The 19,986-nt window shown below is 44.8% G+C and overlaps 2 protein-coding genes across 4 annotated transcripts in view; one reads left to right on the top strand and one right to left on the bottom strand.

Annotated features, from left to right (window-relative positions):
- Positions 1-762: 762 nt before the first annotated feature.
- On the top strand, positions 763-14,451 carry tmem82 (transmembrane protein 82). Its single transcript, XM_078239009.1, has 6 exons — positions 763-2,012; positions 2,092-2,164; positions 7,332-7,509; positions 8,890-9,298; positions 12,145-12,332; positions 13,398-14,451. The coding sequence occupies exons 1-6, from the start codon at positions 1,931-1,933 to the stop codon at positions 13,509-13,511; spliced, it is 1,044 nt and encodes a 347-aa protein (XP_078095135.1). The 5' UTR covers positions 763-1,930; the 3' UTR covers positions 13,512-14,451.
- Positions 14,452-16,514: 2,063 nt separating this feature from the next.
- Positions 16,515-19,986, bottom strand: part of bcl2l16 (BCL2 like 16) — a 42,428-nt gene continuing 38,956 nt past the window's right edge. For all 3 annotated transcript variants that reach the window (XM_078239014.1, XM_078239013.1, XM_078239012.1), the window contains one exon: positions 16,515-17,557. In XM_078239014.1, the coding sequence (XP_078095140.1) occupies positions 17,426-17,557 (132 nt within the window). In that variant the 3' untranslated portion in view covers positions 16,515-17,425. The remainder of the gene's footprint in view (positions 17,558-19,986) is intronic.

The following is a 19,986-nucleotide window of genomic DNA, read 5'->3' on the forward strand; positions in this document are numbered from 1 at the left end:
GGGATATGTGCCAAATGCAGGCAATTGGGACTAGCTTAGTGGTAAAAACTGGGTGGCATGGACAAGCTGGGCTGAAGGGCCTGTTTCTATGCTCTAAACTTCTATGGCTCTATGAATGATAGAAGAAAATCCTATAAACTACCCTGTGACTAAACAGGCTAAATATTCAATCAAATTTATTTAAAATTTAATTATATAAAGTGTAGGACCAGGCACCCAGTTGGCAATTCCCAAAAGTCTCTATCCCTCTAATGCCCATTCTCTCAAATATTCACCCACTTCTGCCTCCCCAGCAAGTTTGTGCCATACATTCACCACCCTTTGCATAAAATAATTCAATATAATCAACCTGCTTAGACTCCTCGAAGCTTATGCTTATGTCTTCAATTTTAGTATTTTGACAATCCTGAACAATTTATCTATTTCCTTCTTCAAGTTATTCTTCAATAATATCTCAAAAGCCCTCTCTCTTCGTGACTCAACATTGCCCACTCTTCACCTTCTGCCCATATCCAGTTAGCTACATATTGTTCTGCTGGTTTCAGTGAGCTATCTACCAAATTCAGAATAGTCTCAAATCTCTCTGTTTAGGCATTTCCTTCACATATTGCCAAGTACAATCTCTACCCATTGTGGTGAACCATCGTTGGTTCCCACTGTGGGATTGTTCTAATGTTGTTGTTGGGTTGTTCTAATGTTGTTGTTGGGCTAGGGTGGGATTGATACACCTGTGGTTGTAACTGTTGTGGCACATCCCAGTCGGGCTCCGCCTCCTGGGAGAGGTATAAGACCCCCTGCTCGGGCGGGACCTCTTCAGTCTGGGATAGTGTGTTAAAGTTCTGATAGTTCCATTGTTAGTTAATAAAAGCCTTCTTTTACCGAAGCTTTGTGCCTCGTGTCCAATTGATGCGCATCACCCATACAAATCTACAACAGGAGAGGTATCTTCCTTCTACCCTGAAGGAATTGCCAATGTGGGTGATGAGTACCCCACTGTACTTTGTCCAAGTGATCATGGGGGAACCTTAGGTTGTTGACAGGGTGTCTGACTATCTGCTTGTACCCAGACAATGAATTCGTAGTGGTTGAGAAGTTAAAGTTTGAATGAAAGAAGGTTGGTCATAGAGTGTTACAGCACAGAAAGAGGCCCTTCAGCTTATTGTGTCTGTGCTGACCATCAAGCACCTATCTATACTAATCCCATTTTCCAGCACTTGGTCTGTAGCCTTGTGCCAAAAAGATTGGTCTGTAGCCTTGTATGCTATGGTGTTTCAAGTGCTCATCTAAAACAGTGATTATATTCCAGGTGGGGGAAGATTTGGTTAGGGGAGAGTTGAATGATTGTGTAATGGGTTTTGGGGTGATTGGGTGGTGATATCAGGAATTTGGAGGGCAATTATGGGTGCTCTTGAAAATAGGGTGGCTTATTGATGTTAGTGAGAATTTGCGGACAATTGAATGGCATTGGAGAGGTTTGGGTTATAATGGCTGGATTGGCTGGCGTTATTGAGAGAGCTAATGAAATTGGAAGATACTAGTGGTAGTTGGGGATATTAACAAGGCTAGGTGGCATAGACGTATCTTTGAGTTAGTGTTATTTACAGGATTATTGGTACTGCTTAATGTGGGCTTTTAATGGAGTCATTTATAATATGTATGGATACACTTATTAGGCTGTTTGTAAGGTTGTTTTTTTACAGATATTTGAGATTTTGGGGATTGCTTGCAGACTGTGAAAGGATATTTGAGGGGTTTTTTGGGGGAGGGAGGGAGGGAGGGGGGGGAGGTGATATATGTATGTTTGAGGGGTATTTGCGGTGTTCAATCTCTCTTCTTCCGGCATCTCTCTACAGCCGTCGTCAGATCAACCGCTGGGGTTGAGTGTGACTCCGCTGGACTTTAACCCTAAAGGCCGGATCCGAGCCGAGAAATGTGGGGCTTTCTCCGACGGTGGATCCCCAACTTTGGGTGGATTTCCCTGACTTCGAACCCCATAGACAGCTTGCTGCAGGGTGAGTTGGTGGCCGGAGTGCGAGAGGCCAGTCTATAAATTGAGCACCTTTTAAAATATCGCCCACTTTCTGTTCATAGGTGTGATCGCGGCTTGTGCTGTCTCTATTCTCAACCATTTGCTGCGGATTAACCTCCATATCCAGTATTTGAAGTAAGTTTAATGAGGGGGAACTTTCTTTAAGTGGCGGTTTCCCCAAAGGCCTCCCTATCCTAAATCCAAATCTTCTCGTGGTATTCTCCGAGAGGGACACAGACAAGTGTGATGTGAGACAACTAAATGAGACTAGCCCCCAGAGGCTGATTACATTGTATTAGCCGTAATCACATCGTTAAAGGGCTACTTAGACTGGTTAAATACCAGTTCTTGACTTTCTGCAGCGAGTTTAATTCGACTTTAATACAAATCCAGCTTTTTCGAGGCTAGCTGAAGCTGAGTAAGTGATCCTGAATGACCATTGTTGCAGAATGTCTCCCTCGCCACTAGTTGTCACTAAGTTTACACATTAGTAACGGCGAACGCCTCGAAACTCGCCGTTATTATTTAATTTATTATTGTCACATGTACCGAGATACACTGAAAAGTATTGTTATGGATCAGTATATAAGTTAATTTATTTATTAATCACAAGTAAGGCTTACGTTAACACTGCAATGAAGTTACCGTGAAATTCCCCTAGTCTTCACAGTCAGGTGCCTGCTCAGGTCAATCCACCTAACCAGCATGTCTTTCCTATTGTGGTGGAAACCGAGCACCTGGAAGAAACCCACGCAGACACGGGGAGAATGTGCAGACTCCGCACAGACAGTGACCCAAGCCGGGAATTGAACCCAGGTCCTTGGCGCTGTGAGACAGCAGTGCTAACCACTGTGCCACCCATAGCAATGTAATTCAAATAATTGTTCATTTCTTTTGTTAATATAGTATTTATACTCGCCCTCACTATAACCCTTCATAATATACCTCACCCCTCTGCAGAACAATTCTTGATAACCACTCTACACTGACAGATCCCATACACCTCACTAAGTTTGATAACACCCTCCGACATCATGCACTTTTGAGAAGTGTGAGATACATAAGGGTGTCATAATCAGGCGTGTGACATACACTGACCACTGAGTAAGAGGTAAAGTGGGCTGACTGGCTTTTCTCATCAACTTTGATCTTGTAACTCTGAAATGGAATACTCTACCATACTTCACTGCACACCACATCCTCAATGTAATATTCCCAGATATGCCTTCCAGCCTGTATTGTAGCCTAATATACCGCACACTCCACATTGTTACAGTCTCTGAAATACCTCACGCTCCTCAATGTGACAAATCTCTCCACCTTTCTCTTCTACTCCAAGCCACTCCTTCAAACCTCTCTTTGACCTGTCCTAATCCCCTGTGAAGTGACATGGGACATTTTACTAGATTAAGGGCACTTTAAGGCTGCAGGTTTTTGTTGTTAAATTCTTGGTAATCAGTCACACATAATGTAATTGTTAACTTGAACAAAGAGGTATCATTGCAGCTGAGATTAGGTGAATTTTACTGTCCCACCCGCTATGGGAATCGGAGCAGGCGAGGGGCGAACAATGGAAAGGTCCATTGACCTCGGGAGAGATTTTCTGGTTTCAGGACAAGCGCGGCCAGAAAATCCCACATTAACTTCAATTTTGAAAACAAAAAAAAATGAGCACTTCACATCCCGTTTGTAGTTCACTGCAACTCCCCCCGCCACCACCCCCCCCCCCCCTCTTCAGTTTCTTTGCAGCCTTGGAGGGTATTGGCTAATCTCCTTTGATCCATAAGACGTAGGAGCAGAATTAGGCCACTCGGCCCATCGTGTCTGTTCCGCCATTCAATCATGGCTGATATTTTTCTCATCCCCATTCCCATGCCTTTTCCCCATAACCCCTGATCCCCTTATTAACCAAGAACCTATCTATCTCTGTCTTAAAGACACTCAATGACCCGGCCTCCACAGATCCCCCCTCATCCTTCTAAATTCCAACGAGTACAGACCCAGAGTCCTCAACCGTTCCTCATATGACAAGCTCTTCATTCCAGGGATCATTCTTGTGAACCTCCTATGGATCCTTTCCAAGGCCAGCAGATCCTTCCTTAGATACAGGGCCCAAAACTGCTCACAATTCTCCAAATGGGGTCTAACCAGAGCGCTAATCAGCCTCAGAAGTACATCCCTGCTCTTGTATTCTAGCCCTCTCGACATGAATGCTAACATTGCATTTGTCTTCCTAATTGCCGACTGAACCTGCACGTTAATCTTAAGAGAATCTTGAACAAGGACTCCCAAGTCCCTTTGTGCTTCTGATTTCCTAAGCATTTTTCCATTTAGAAAATAGTCTATGCCTCCATTCCTCCTTCCAAAGTACATAACCTCACATTTTTCCACATTGTATTCCATTTGCCACTTCTTTGCCCACTCTCCTAGCCTGTCCAAGTCCTTCTGCAGCCCTCCTGCTTCCTCAATGCTACCTGATCCTCTACCTATCTTCGTATCATCTGCAAACTTAGCAACAGTGCCTTCAGTTCCTTCCTCCAAATCGTTAATGTATATTGTGAAAAGTTGTGGTCCCAGCACTGACCCCTGAGGCACACCACTAATCACTGGCTGCCATCCTGAAAAAGACCCCTTTATCCCCACTCTCTGCCTTCTGCCAATCCTCTATCCATGCCAGGATCTTACCCTTAACACCATGGGCTCTTAACTTATTTAACAGTCTCCTATGTGACACCTTGTCAAAGGCCTTTTGGAAATTAAATAAATCACGTCCACTGGTTCTCCTTTATCTAACTTCCTTGTTACATCCTCAAAAACTCTAACAGATTTGTCAGACATGACCAACCATTGACGAAACGGTGCTGACTCAGTCCTATTTTATCATGCACTTCCAAGTACTCTGCGATCTCATTTTTAACAATGGACTCTAAAATCTTGCCAATGACCGAAATCAGGCTAACCGGCCTATAATTTCCCATCTGCTGCCTCCCTCCCTTCTTAAACAGTGGTGTTATATTAGCTACTTTCCAGTCCTCTGGGACTCTCCCTGCCTGCAGTGATTCCTGAAAGATCACCACCAATGCCTCTACAATTTCCTCAGCTATCTCTTTCAGAACCCTGGGGTGTAGTTCATCTAGTCCAAGCGATTTATCCACCTTCAAACCTTTCAGTTTCCCCAGAACCTTCTCCTTAGTGATGGCCACTACATTCATCTGTTTCCCCTGATTCTCCTGGAGCTCTGGCATCCCACTGGTGTCTTCCACCGTGAAGACTGATGCAAAGTAACTATTCAGTTCATCTGCTATTTCTTTGTTTCCTATTACTTCTCCAGCCTCATTTTCCAGTGCTCCAATGTCTATTTTTGCCTCTCTTACCTTTTATATATTGGAAAAAACTCTTCCCGTCTTCTTTTATATTACTAGCTAGTTTACACTCATATTTCATCTTCTCCCCCCTTTATTGCTTTTTTAGTTGTCCTCTGTTCACTTTTAAAGGCTTCCCACTAATCCTCGTCACTTTGTATGCTTTTTCTTTTGCTTTTATGCTGTCCTTGACTTCCTTCGTCAGCCATGGATGCCTCGTCTTCCCCTTAGCATATTTCTTCCTCCTTGGGATGAATTTCTGTTGTGCCTTCCGAATAACTCCCAAAACCTCCTGCCATTGCTGTTCCACTGTCTTCCCTGCTAGGGCTCCCTTTCCAATCAACTCTGGCCAGCTCCTCCCTCATGTCTTTGTAGTTACCTTTATTTAATTGTAATACCATTACATCTGATTCCAGCTTCTCCCTCTCAAACTGCAGGGTAAATTCTTTCATATTATTGTCACTGCTCCCTAAGGGTTCCTTCACCTTAAGTTCCCTAATCAAGTCTGCCTCATATTACACATCACCAAATCCAGATTTGCCTGTTCCTTGGTCACAAGCTGCTCCAAAAAACCACCTTTTAGACATTCCACAAATTCATTCAGTCAAGAACTTGTAGGTAAGGGGATCAAAGGTTACAGGGAAAAGGTGGGAGAATGGGGTTGAGAAACTTATCAGCCATGATTGAATGGTGGAGCAGACTCGATGGGCTGAATGGTCTAATTCTGCTCCTATATCTTATGATCCTTCATGGCACTTAAGGCTACACTCCTTCTACCTTTCTCAACACAGTCACGATATTCCCTCAGTAGGTTTTCTTCCTATCGCTCAGTCACTTCCAAGGTTATGTGCAAGGGTCTTCCTAATCATGGTCTACATGCTACCTTTCAGTAACATACAGTCCTCTTCTATATATGCCCCCAGCTTTACCTCTCTCCCATTATCATTGGCTCCAGATCTGTAGCTGTACTGTTTGGTTGTCTGCCCGATATTACGTCTAAGGTGATTCACAACTTCCTACAGATCAATGTACAATATTTTACACCCTATCCCTTCTTCCATGCTGTTGAATCCTCACCTTCCCTTTACCACCTTCAGGATCAATTTCTCTAAAGCTGTCCTTGTTCAGATGAGATGTTAAACCAAAAACTTGCCTACTTGACCTAATATCTCAGCTGGGTGTTCAGGATCTCATGGCACTGTTCAAACAATGAGGGCGGCACAGTGGTTAACACTGCTGCCTCACAGTGCCAAGGTCCCAGGTTCAATTCCGGCCATGGATCACTGTCTGTGTGGAGTTTGCAATTTCTCCCCATGTCTGCGTGGGTTTCCTCCGGGTGCTCCAGTTTCCTCCCGCAGTCCAAAGGTGTGCGGGTTAGGTTGATTGGCCATGCTAAATTGACCCTAGTGTCAGTGGGATTAGCAGGTTAATAAGGGTTATGGGAATAGCGCCTGGGTGGGATTGTGGTCGGTACAGACTCGATGGGCCAAATGGCCTCCTTCTGCACTGTAGGAATTCTGTGACTCTATTATTTCTCACACAAAGCCAGGGAAAAACAGTCAAATTTATCATCCATCTCATTGATGTTTGTGGGATCTTGCTGTGTGCGAAACAGCTGCCACATTTACCCCTGTGAAATAATTCATTGTATGCAAAGTGCTTTGAGTCATTCCTGAGAGAAAATCCACACGATGGTTGTGTCCTGCAGTAATTGGAGGGGAAGGAGTGGGGAGTAATGAGATTCAGACTTGATCCCACCTGACAGGAAAATAGAATTGGAGGGAGTCATCCCAGAAGCATTCTCTGATGGTCTCAGCAACTGGTACGAGGAGTGCACACAAAACCAGGATCTCTTCAGGCTGCTGTACTCTGAAGACACTGGGGGAAAAACAAATATTTTGAATCAGTCATGAGGAAGGTCTGCCATTTTATTGTTTCAGTGAACCTGCCCGGGTTGGAGCCAAAGTTCCCAGATTGCATTCCCAGCGACAAATTCTGGATTTCCTGCATTTATGCACCCTGACCATCCTATTCTCCATCGTGGGATCCAGAGTGTCCTCTCTGGTGGTGCTGGAATTCTCCCTTCGAATCATTTCCATGCTGCTTTCCAACAATCATGTAAGTTTCTGTGGTCTTTATTACTTTTGTCAGGGTGACACACAGAGTCAGTGTAACATCCAGAAGGATCTCTGCCCATCCAGATTTCAGGGTTTGAAGGTCATGTTAGGAAATTGATATTGCCATAAATATAGGAGAGTCCTTTAGTGGAATGGGAGGTCAGAGCATGTGATGAATTCTGGATTAGGAGTACACTGATTGTTACTCCGCGTCTTTTGCACGACTCTGTGTGTAGCCTTGGGATTCTGTTCCAGATGTGTTTAGACCAATTGTACAGCTGTTGTTGCCCAAGCTGTGTAGTGCAGAGCAGTCATCAGATCTGGGATCTTACTGGTCTGTATGGCTTAGTACACTTATCAACTGAGTCATTTGGGCAGTGTCAGATTCAAGACCTGAGAGTTGGTGCAGATTTGAAAGTTGTAGGAGAACAATCCTAAGGGTTGAGTCATGAAAGAGCTGAGGAAGATGGGCTTTTAAGTCCTTGAAAGGGGGCAGCTGAGAGGAGCCTTCTTAGACATAAATAAGAATCAGTGTGGAAACCGTAAAGCTGTACCACTACAGGCAGCTAAATGCAAGCAACTAAGCAGGTACAGAAGCACAAGTAGAGAAATGTGCACATAGCGAACAGCAGTTGGTATTGTTGCCCTTACTGAATCCCCCACTGTCAACATCCTTGGGGTTACCATTTGACCAGAAATTCAACTGGACTGGCCACATAAACACAGTAGCTACAAGAGCAGGTCAGAGGCATACAGCAGCGAGTAACTCACCTCCTGACTTACCAAAGCCTGTCCACCATCTACAAAGCACAAGTCAGGAGTGTGATGGAATACTCCTCACTTGCCTGGATGTGTGTGGCTGCAACAACACTCAGGAAGTTTGACACCATCCAGGACAAAACAGTCTGCTTGATTGGCACCACATCCACTCCCTCGACCACCGATGCTCAGTAGCAACAGTGTGTACTATCTACAAGATGCACTGCAGCATTTCGCCAAAGATCCTTAGACAGCACCCTTTAAACCCATGACCACTTCCATCCAGAGGGCAGCAGATATGTGGGAACACCGCCACCTGCAAGTTTCCCTCTAAGCTACTCATCATCCTGACTTGGGTCAAAATCCTGAAATTCCCTTCCTAACAGCACTGTGGGTCAACCCACAGCACGTGGACTGCAGCGATTCAAGAAAGCAGCTCACCACCACCTTCTCAAGGGCAACTAAGGATGGACAACAAATGCTGGCCGGCCAGCGACGCCCATGTCCCATGAATGAATTTTTTAAAAGTTATTGGGGTACCAATTGACAGATAACTATTTTTAATTGTAAAGTTAATTTGCTATGTGAACAGTGTAAGACTAAACTTTCCAATGGTTTTTAGGGATCCTCCAGGAAACAGATCTTCCTGCTTTGTCAGTTTTCTGTGGGATGTGGTATGACGGCCAGCCTGAGCTTTCTGAACGAGGGGGCACCTCACTCAACTTTAAGCTTGATGCTAAGCACCAGCCTCGCTGGCCTCCTCATGTGGTATGTGCGGAAACTGGTAAAGCACGTCAACACAATGTATGAATTACACAGCAAGGAGCGGTACTGTGGGGTGTGCATATCCCTCCTGACCACCTGGCATCAGATTCCTAAACTGCTGTGCAATGCCTTGACGGTTGAGTTCATCGTGGCGGATGCGGCAGCCGTCTTCCTCATTAACAGAGACTTCATCACCACCTCAGAGGCAATAAGATTCTGGACACCCCTGACTATCTGCTACACCCTGCTGGTGATTTACATGCAAGGTGAGAATTGACAGGATAGTGCGCAGGATGGAGTAGTCTGCTACCTCTAATAGCTGTGAAGTGAAAGGGCAAAGCCAAGGTCACCCATGGCCACACCCCTAGTGGCTAACTGTGACACTTCTGTACAGACCAGAATCATTTCCAGTTCCTTTACATGGTCTGTGCTGATTTAACTGACCTAAACCAGGGCAGCTGTTGGAACTTCAGTATCTCAGCATTAAGGAAAAAAGTCAGCCAAGGTTCTAGGCTTGATCACTGTCCAGTGATTCTTTCTGGAAATTGTGCAGATGAGGGGTGTGGTTGGATCAAGTCTGCTGTGAAACTCCCATGGAAAAATGTCCTTCCAAGATTCATTGTCCAGGAACGCCCGTAAAGGAGGGACAGAATATTGGATGGTAGCCAGCAACTGTGGAACCTGTACTCCAGGAAGGAGTTAGTGTCCTCAGGAGACGAAATTGGGACAAAATGTGAAAACTCTGCAAGTTTCACTGTTTGACCTCCCTTTTGGAGAAATCCTGCCAGTTTTTATTCTTGTTAACTGGTCATTTTACATAAGGTTCCCTAGTTCACCCCAAGTCCTCCTGTGTACAGGGTTGTATGGCCCTGCAGTATCTGTAATCTGTGGAAACTTGGAAATGCAGGAGTTTATGGGGGCGGCAAGTGCGGAATGCATTATGGTCTTTGCATCAATGGAAAGAAATGATAAGAACCAGGAATTTGTTATAAGAGGTGATGGTGAGGTTCTAAGCAGCTGCAGGCTGCCCAGCTCCTCTGTGTACCCATCCCTCCTTCACCTGACTATTGGTAGCAGAGTCTTCAGCTGCCTGAGTCCTAAATATACACATCCCTCCACTATATAAAACTCTTCAACCCAGCCTTTGTGTGTTAGTCTCTGATTCAGTGTTTCTTTCCTTTATCCTTATTGTGAAGAATTTTACAACAGGTCATTTGGCCCAACTGGTGTTTATGCTCCATGTAAGCCTCCTCCCACCTTGCTTATTCTCGCCCTATTAACATACCCTTCATGTTTTTATCCAGCATCCCCTTAAATCACCAATGCTATTCGCCTCAACAGCCAAGGTAGTAGAAAGTTCTACATTCTCACCAGGTTTTAGGTATATAAATTTTTCCTCAGTTCCTCACTGGATTGAATAGTGACAATGCTGTATCTAGCAGTTTTGGTGGCACTGTGTTGCTTTTGTGTCAGAAGAGCTTAGCGGTCAAGGAGGTTATGTTCATGACATTTTTTTATTCGTTCATGGGACGTGGGCGTCACTGGCTGGGCCAGCATTTATTGCCCATTCCTGAGGGTAGTTAAGAGTCAACCACATTGTTATAGAATCCCTACAGTGCGGAAGGAGGCCATTCAGCCCATCGAGTCTGCACTGACCACAATCCCATCCAGGATCTATCTGTATCCCCGCATATTTACCCTGCTAATCTCCCTGATACTAAGGGGCAATTTATCATGGCCAATCCACCTAACCCACACATCTTTTGTCTGTGGGAGGAACCTGGAGCACCCGGGCAAAACCCACGCAGACACAGGGAGAACATGCAGACTCCACACAGACAGCAACCCAAGCCGGGAATCGAACCCGGGTCCATGGCGCTGTGATGCAGCAGTGCTAACCACTGTGCCACTCTTTGTAGTGGGTTTGGAGTCACATTTGGGCCAGATCAGGTAAGGACGGCAGATTTCCTTCCCTAAAGGACATAAGTGAACCAGCTGGGTTTTTACGACAATCGACAATGGTTTCATGGTCATCATTAGACTTTTAATTCCAGATTTTTATTGAATTCAAATTTCACCTTCTGCCGCAGTAGGATTCGAACCTGGGTCCCCAGAGCATTACCCTAGTTCTCTGGGTTACCAATCCAGCGACAATACCACTAACCATCACCTCCCTCATGTCCAACACACACCATTAACAAGCAGTAAGAGCAGGAGTAATTCCTGGTCAGCCATGTGATGGAAACAAGTTGGAGCTGCCACCCTCACTATCCATAACTCCAGGCTGCAACTTGTATGTAAAGGTGCATGTTCCAACAGCAACTCAGATTCCCTGAGTGTGATCTGTAACAACATAACACCATGTTGTTATTTATTTAGTTTTGAACTCATTTCCTCTTCCCCTCCCCACCAAGTCGAGACATCTGCTTACCACGTCAAAACCTTGATCAGACTTTTCTTTTTTAGAGAAAAAGAGCTCAGCCTGTTCAGTCTTTCCTGTTATTTGTAGCATCCCACTTCTGGCATTATTTTTTAAAATCATTTTGATTTAAAAATTCTCATCAATGTTTGCAAGTCCCTGCATGGCCTGGCCTCTCCCTATATCTCCACTTAACAAACTGTCACATATCAGCTCCTCTAATTCTGGCCTCTTGGGCATCCCAGATCATAATCACTCCTGGTGGCTGTACCTTAAGTTGCTAAGGCCCTAAACTCTAAAATTCCCTCCCTAAACCTCACTGCCTTTTGACCACTTTCCTCCTGTAAGACAGTACTTAAAACACATCTTTAATCAAGCTTTTGGTCATCTGCCCTTATGGGTGGCACAGTAGTTGGCACTGCAGCTTCACAGCACCAGGGATCCGGATTCAATCCCAGTCTTGGGTGACTGTTTGTGTGGAGTTTGCATGTTCTCCCCATGTCTGCGTGGGTTTCCTCCGGGTGCTCTGGTTTCCTCCCACAATCCAAAGATGTTCAGTGACTTTGTCAACCTGCACTACTACTTCTAATGATTTGTGAATTTGTACCCTGGATTCGTGAACCAGCTTGGGACATTTTTATGTTAAATGTTTGGATGGTGCCATTGCAACTGATCTCTTTTGTCATGTTTCAGAGGAGCAGAAGCAGAATCCAAGTGAGCAGAGTATCTATCAGACAGTAGGTGTGAGGATGGGTGGGCTGCTGATTTTGACCCTGACTGTTGGGACGTGGGCGGATGTGCTCCACGTTCTCTTATCGCTGGTTGGAGAGATGTTGTGTCTGCTTCAAGCAGGAACAATGATAAAGGCCTGTAGACAACAGGTAAGCGAGTTCCTTGCCTTCTTCAATATCAGAGGTGACTGGATCAGACCATACCTTAGCATGAGGTAATACCCCTTCCAGATGCTGATTGCCAGAAACATTGTGTTCAAAGGGCTAATTCAGTGTAAAACATCCAGGAATTCATTTGGTCCAACCTCCTCACTTACATAATTCCTTGTCTTGTTTTCTGCATTCTTCCATCACTTGGTTTAATAATTTTTAAAAGTTGATGCATTTCTGTTTGCATCTCAATTCGTAATGACATTCACGCATGCTTCCAAAGAAAATAGTAATGTTAACAGTGCAATTACCAGCTGAACACTCACTGCTTGCAGACTCAACTCCACATGGAGATGCACCCTCTGCATGTTCACAAATGTCTTCACACAAACTCCATGTCCACATTCGTCTCTACATATGCACACTTCCTTTCATGCTTACACACTCGAGAACATTTATTTGTGCTAGCACTCTTTTCTGGTGTTGAATGCTTTTTCCAGGTTTGGATACATATACCTTGGTTTTTTCGAATTTCCTAATCCGTAAACATTTCACCCTGTGAAAGGATGCCTGGGCAGTAGAGTCCGAGCTCACCCATTAAGTGTGAGTCTAAGTTAATGGTGGGCAGCTGGTTCCTGAGGCACTGAATGCCAACAGAAGTCTGCACCTTTAGTGGAGGATGGGGGGTGGAGCAAATTTTAATAAAGAAAGAAGTACTTGCATTTGTATGGTGCTTTTCATAGCAACTGGATGTCTCAAAGCACAATCAAATATGTTTGGAGTGTGGTGACTGCTGGTAATGTGGGAAATGTGATGGGCAATTTGTACCACAGCAAGCTCCCACAATAGCAATGTGAGGATGATCGAATAATCTGTTTTTGTGCTGTTGATTTGAGGGATAAATATTGGCCGGTACACCAGGCGATAACTCCTCTGTCATTCTTTGAATTACAACTTGCTATGGAGTGGGACTTGAACCCAGAGCCTTGTGACTCGGAGGCCAGAATGCTGCCAACTGAACCACTGTTGCCACATTAAATTTAAACAGTAAATTATGTTTTACAGGATTCCTCAGAAGTCAATCACAGGGGGACAGTAAGACAACCCCAGCAGAGTGTACAGCAGCGATCGAGAGTATCTGACACACAAATCCTGGATCACCAAAAAGACAGCAGCTGAGTGGAGAGTGAACTCGGACCATTCAAGAACATGCTGCCATTTGGGACAGTTCTGAGGTTTAACTCCTTTCAATTAGTTTTTAATTTGCTGACTGTATACGCTAGAAACCTGGAGTGAGAGGTAAAGGTTGCAGGCAGCCAGACAGGGAAACTACCTTTCTCTTCAATACCAGGTTTTGGTGGTGTGTATAAAGAAACACATTGTGGGAAGTGTATGTATTGGGATTCCAACTGCCTCATTGTCACATGAGGAAGGTAAGTATGCCAAGGGGGCATTTCTCCTCAAGCGAACATCTGGAACCCTCTCACTGGTTTGTAAACTGGGCACATGTTTCTGTGGGGGAAGGGCCATACACACACACTTGACTGCACATTCCAATTTATTTCTTATGGTAAATTTTTAAAGCTGAAAATCAGGCTCTGTGAGACAGGAAGATCTCAGATTTGATCCCCTGGTCTGTGTGGCATTTGCTGATCTCAGTTGGGGTGGTGCTAGGGGGTTACAATTAGGGTAAGCACCCCTGAGCTAGGGATGAAAGAAATACGCCAGAGATCCTATTGTTTGCTATCAGTGATCACTGCTTAAAGTCTCTGTGGACATTGGGTGAGGGATGGGATTGGGCTGAGTTTTATTTCTCCCCAGAGTCAAATACTCTGCTGGCACTCAATGTCTAGGTCGCCGTGTGAAGAATGGAAATGGGGAGATCACTGGAAGATGCCTTGAATCTATGAAACACTTAATTGGGCAAGGGTTGGTACATTCAGGGTAGGGAGAAAATTGGATGGGAAAATTGTGAACTCAGTTACATGAGACCTGTAAGTGATTTAAAGTGATTTTGTCTGTTAACCGGTCCATTAATTGTTGGTGATCATCTCCAGTTTGTTTCTGTCACATTCTGTATAAAGTTAATTGAAAGTGTTTCAGTCAATAAATAGTCAGAGGAAGAAAACTGCATTGTCAGTGTTATTACTCCAGGAACAAACATGTGAAGGTATGAGCTGGGATGAGTTGAATATGATGCGTATCCCAAGAGTTTCTTTACCAGCATTGGGTAAGGAACTGCTCTCTGGTCTCAACTGAGTACTGGTGCTACACTTGACCTCAAGAGTCTGAATTAAGAGAGAAAATCTGATTATTCCCACACCCGAGGACTATATGGTGGATCCTGCTGGAAATCTATGTGTGGAGATCAGATGCAGACAGAATTAGAATCATAGAATCACTGCAATGCAGAAGGAGGCCATTCAGCCCATCGAACTGCACCGATTCTCCCACAGAGCATCCTATGCAGGCCATATGCCTGTGACCCTGCGCATTTACTCCTAATCCCCTAACCGACACATCCTGGGACACTAAGGGGCAATTTAGCATTGCCGATCCACCTACTATCACTAGTTGTGATGCTGTCAGGTCAGATGCTGTGTGGATGGTCAGTATCAAAATCCACAAATTAGGAGAGATCACTTAATCTGAGTCTAGAGGCTGTCCAGTGCACTGACCTTGGGACTCGTGTGAATGCAACTCGGCGCATTCAAGAATTTGGCAGCCTTGTAAATCATAGAAACCCTACAGTGCAGAAGGAGGCCATTCGGCCCATCGAGTCTGCACCGACCACAATCCCACCCAGGCCCTACCCCCACATATTTACCCGCTAATTCCTCTCACTTACGCATCTTAGGATTCTAAGGGGCAATTTTTAACCTGGCCAATCAACCTAACCCGCACATCTTTGGACTGATTTTTGTTCCATTCTGTGGGAACTCAGTATGTGAGGGGCGGTTTTGAGCCTGCTCTCAGCACCTGCGGGAATGGTGGCACATGCTCAAAGTCCGGCAACACTCAGGAAAGCACAATTCGTGCTGGCGAGTTTTCAAGTTCCCATCTTCCAGTCCCCTTGTGGCAGAGTAGTGTGAAACATGCCGCAGGATCCTAGGAGACTCATTTGAACCCCGCTGCTTCAAGCAGGAACAATGATAAAGACCTGTAGAAAACAATTAAACAAGCTCCATTTCTTTAATATCAGAACTCGTTCTGGTAGAGTGGGGGTAGAGTGTGCCCTGCCTCTGCTCCACTCCATCCAGCAGTCTGGTCAGGGCTCCCTCCGAAAAGCATGGTGAGGACTTCTTGGTGGCCATCCCCTGCAGACATTCTGGAACAAGTGCTGCGGAACCATTTATACAGAGCTCCCCAGTGATTGCAGTGGTTAAGTTGTTGCATGGCTGGCGAATCAGAGGGAACACTCCCCAGGAGTGGGGTGATTCTTGTGAGCATACAATTATTGCTGATGAGACATAAGAATCAGTCTGAAATCACACCAGCGCATCGGTGGGAAACACTTCATTTTTTGTGCCGGAACCAACGCTGCAATTTTTTTTGGTAAGACTTTTCATCCTGTGTCTTTATGTCTCAGTTTTCTGCAGATTGATGTTGGGCAATCCAACTGGATTCTCCAGAGAATCAGGACCAGTATCAGAACAAATGTGTTAAAAGTTTTGTATTCTCCTAATAATGAGGGTGGCACAGTGGTTAGCCCTGCTGCCTCACAGCGCCAGGGATCTGGTTTGATTCCCAGCTTGGGTCACTGTGTGGAGTTTGCACGTTCGCCACGTGTCTGCGTGGGGTTTCCTCCGGGTGCTCCGGTTCCCTCCCACAGTCCAAAAGACACGCTGGTTAGGTGCACTGGCCATGCTAAATTCTCCCTCGGTGTACCCGGACAGGCGCCAGACTGTGGTGACTAGGGGATTTTCACAGTAACTTCATTGCAGTGTTAATTGTAAGCCTCTTTGTGACAATAATAAGTAAACTTAATGTTCAGAGGTATGTGGATTTCCCAGCAGGAATCACTAGTAATGATGTTTCATGTCCACTGGGTGGCGGGACTAACTCAGTTGGATTTATTTCCTGGAACATTATTTGTCATTTATCCAATTTCCCTCACTCCTCCTCTCCTCCTGAAGGGGTAAAGTATAGGAATGCTGGAACAAGATAGGACTTGACACCAAATGAAAAAATGATGTTATTTATTCACAGAAACTGTTGCTAAAGCAGAGAATGCTATGGAAACAACAGATCCACATCTGAAATAAAATCAAACAGCTTCATGTTTTTTATTGGGATCCTCCATCACTGAAACATTACCCCATCCTTATTTTTTCAGAAGCTCTCTATTTCCAACATTTTCTGTTCTTGTATCAGATTCTCAAGGTTCATTTATTCATTTTTATCTGTTACAAACCCAACAGCATTGCAATCTACATAAGAACAGATAGGAATTCACACCACTAAAATCTTACACAAAGAAATGGTTGAGATAATGAGTTGGCGTGAATTCTCTATTGTTAAGTCAAGTTACTACAGAAAAACATGCAATTGTATCATTCTTTTTGTGACCTCAGAGCACTCTTCAGCCAAAGAATTACTTTTGAATTGTAGTCATTGTTTAATGTAAGAAACATCCTTATCCCACAATTTAGTTAAGTGGAAAGGCTGATAGAAAGCAGAGGTTAAATTATCCAAATATGGGCTTTGACAAAGGGTCATCTGGACTCGCAACATCAGCACTTTTCTCTCCTTACAGATGCTGCCAGACCTGCTGAGATTTTCCAGCATTTTCTCTTTTGGTTTCAGATTCCAGCATCCGCAATAATTTGCTTTTATTTAAATTATCCAATATCTCAATAGTCCTATAAGGGTCAAGCACAGAATTTAATCAATTAATGAATCACATTTATGTATTTGGTGTGAGCCATCAAGTGTCCATGTTGTCTGGGAGTACATGTGCATTGTGCTAGGATAGCTCACGCCAGACAGGAATAGTTGGATTGGTAATAGATGGCCACTGAGGTTGATCTGCTGTGCTGTGCAGAGAATACAGAACAATAGTGAATGTCTCAGAAGGGCTGCAGCCAATTCCATCAGTATAGCCTTCTCCTGTAAATGTAGTAAGTCAGTGACATGGCACCCAGCAGGAGTAACACTCCACAACATCCTCGGATTATGGTATGTTCAGGTTCTTCTTTCCTAGCATAACGCTCTATAAAGCCAGACTGAGAAAGAAAGAAGGTAGCACAGTTTGAAATGAGGAGAAATACTTGCTTTATATATTGCCTTATCACATGTTGCAAAAAACATTCAGTGCGCTCCAAGGTGTCACAAACAGCAATGAGATGAATGACCAGTCTATCAGTGCTTCATGTTAGTTCAAGGAAGAATGCTAACCAGGAGAACTCTCATGTTCTTTTTCATACAATGTCATAAGATTTTTAATGTCTGCCTGGGACCTTTAGCACTAAAAGTTGATCCTGCCTTTGTTTTGGTTGTGTTTAAAATCCAATAGCCTATCTCATATTGAGTCCACTTCACTCAACCCAGAGAGGATTGGGTTGCGATGATTGTGAGGAGGGGGTTTGCATTTGTGTTTGACTCTTCAGTTCTTTGAGCTCCTGGCACAGCCTTCATATCATCCAATCAATGTAGCATATACCCCTTGTGTGAATATATAAATTGTATATGAACTTTACCCTCCCATTTCACAAGAAGGGAGAATGTGGCTCTTTGCAGTTAGCAGAGTTGAGCCACTCAGTGGTGCCGGAAAGAGGGAATTAATTCCCCAGTGAACAGATCACACTTGTAAATGTCTAACTCCACAGAGACTAAGAGACCAGCTATTGTCTTTGTAATATTGAATCATAGAATGGTTACGATACAGAAGAAGGCCACTTATTTTGCCCACTCACCTAACTTGTCTATATCCCTCTGTATATTCTTTGGGGATGGCAGCGTGTGCTCAAAATCCAGAGAGCGCGTTTCACGTCGGCGAGTGTCCGAGTTCCGATCTTACTGGCCCCTCGTCAGTGGAGAAGCATGAAACATGCCGCGGAATGGCAGAATGCTAATTTTAATATATTAGCATGTCATTAGCGAGCACTCCCTCCAGGACCTCACCCCTTACCAGATATTCAGCGGGCACCAGCATGATGGCACGATGGCGCCACTTACAACAGGTTCACCTAGTCGTAAGGTCCCACCCCCCCCCCCCCGGGGGGGTGTAAAGGTAAGTAAAGCCTCCAGAGGAGAGGGACATGATCGGGAAGTTGCCTAGAAAGGCCCCCTAGCACTGCTCTCTGGCTCAGCCCCTTAGTGCAAGTTGGCACTGCCAGGTTGGCACCATGCTCATGTCAACATAATAGTGCCAAGGGGCAGGCCCCAGTGGGAGCCTTATGGGGGGCTGGAAGGATTCATTTAGATGTGGTGGCTGGGTGTAGACTGCGGAGCTGCAAACTCCCTGGGGGAGGTGGGGGGGAGATCCGTCCAATTAATCAGATTATGATTATTTTGTGAATCTTTTATCTGTTTTGTGATCATTTTTATTTTTAAGCATGTTTGCCATCTGCCCACAAATGTGTCTATGTTAATCTATTTTTGACAACGTATAATTGATCATAGAATCCCTGCAGTGCAGAAAGAGGCCATTCAGCCCATCAAGCCTGCACCAGCAACAATCCCACCCAGGCTCTATCCCCCTAAAGCCATGTATTTACCCTGCTAATCCCGCTGGCAATAAGGGGCAATTTAGCATAGCCAATCAACCTAACCTGCACATCTTTGGACTGTGGGAGGAAACCGGAGCACCCGGAGGAAACACATGCAGACACGTGGAGAACATGCAAACTCCACACAGGCAGTCACCCGAACCAAAATTGAATACGGGCCCTTGGCGCTGTGAGGCAGCAGTGCTAGCCACTGTGCCATCCAATTCGGCAGAAACTTTTGGCATAACATAATTGGTGAACAACAAAAGCATAAAATAACCAATTAGAAAGGGGAAAAATGCAAAGACTAAAATACTTTACCAATGAAAAATAAGGAAATTGACCCATGACCTCATGGTCATGATAGACACAAGAACTATTGTGAAGGTCACAGCAGTGATCTGGTTCCATGACTGAAAAACTGAGAACTAGTGATCAAATCTTTTGAAAATAGTGATTTTGCCTGCTTTGCTGCTGATAAATCATAGATCATAGAATCCTACAATGCAGGAGGAGGCCATTCGGCCCATCGAGTCAACACAATCCCACCCAGGCCCTATCCCCATAACCCCATGCATTTACCCTAGCTCGTCCCCCTGACAGTAAGGGGCAATTCAGCATAGCCAATCCACATAACCCACACATCTTTGACTGTGGGAGGAAACCGGAGCACCCGAAGGAAACCCATGCAGACATGGGAAGAATGTGCAAACTCCACTCAGACAGTGACCCAAGGCAGGAATTGAACCTGAGTCCCTGGCGTTGGGAGGCAGCAGTGCTAGCCACCGTGCCACCCCTAGGGGTCATGCGAAGTGTGGGATGTCACATTTTTTAGGAGTCAGACAGGATCAAGGTGGAAAGTCCCGTCTGGAGACTAACCAAACCACTAACACTCTGATTGGTGCAGCTTCTCACAATACCACTGTTGCTAGGCAGTAAGTTAC

Source organism: Mustelus asterias, chromosome 22 (genome assembly GCF_964213995.1).
Source record: "Mustelus asterias chromosome 22, sMusAst1.hap1.1, whole genome shotgun sequence".
NCBI lineage: Eukaryota > Metazoa > Chordata > Chondrichthyes > Carcharhiniformes > Triakidae > Mustelus > Mustelus asterias.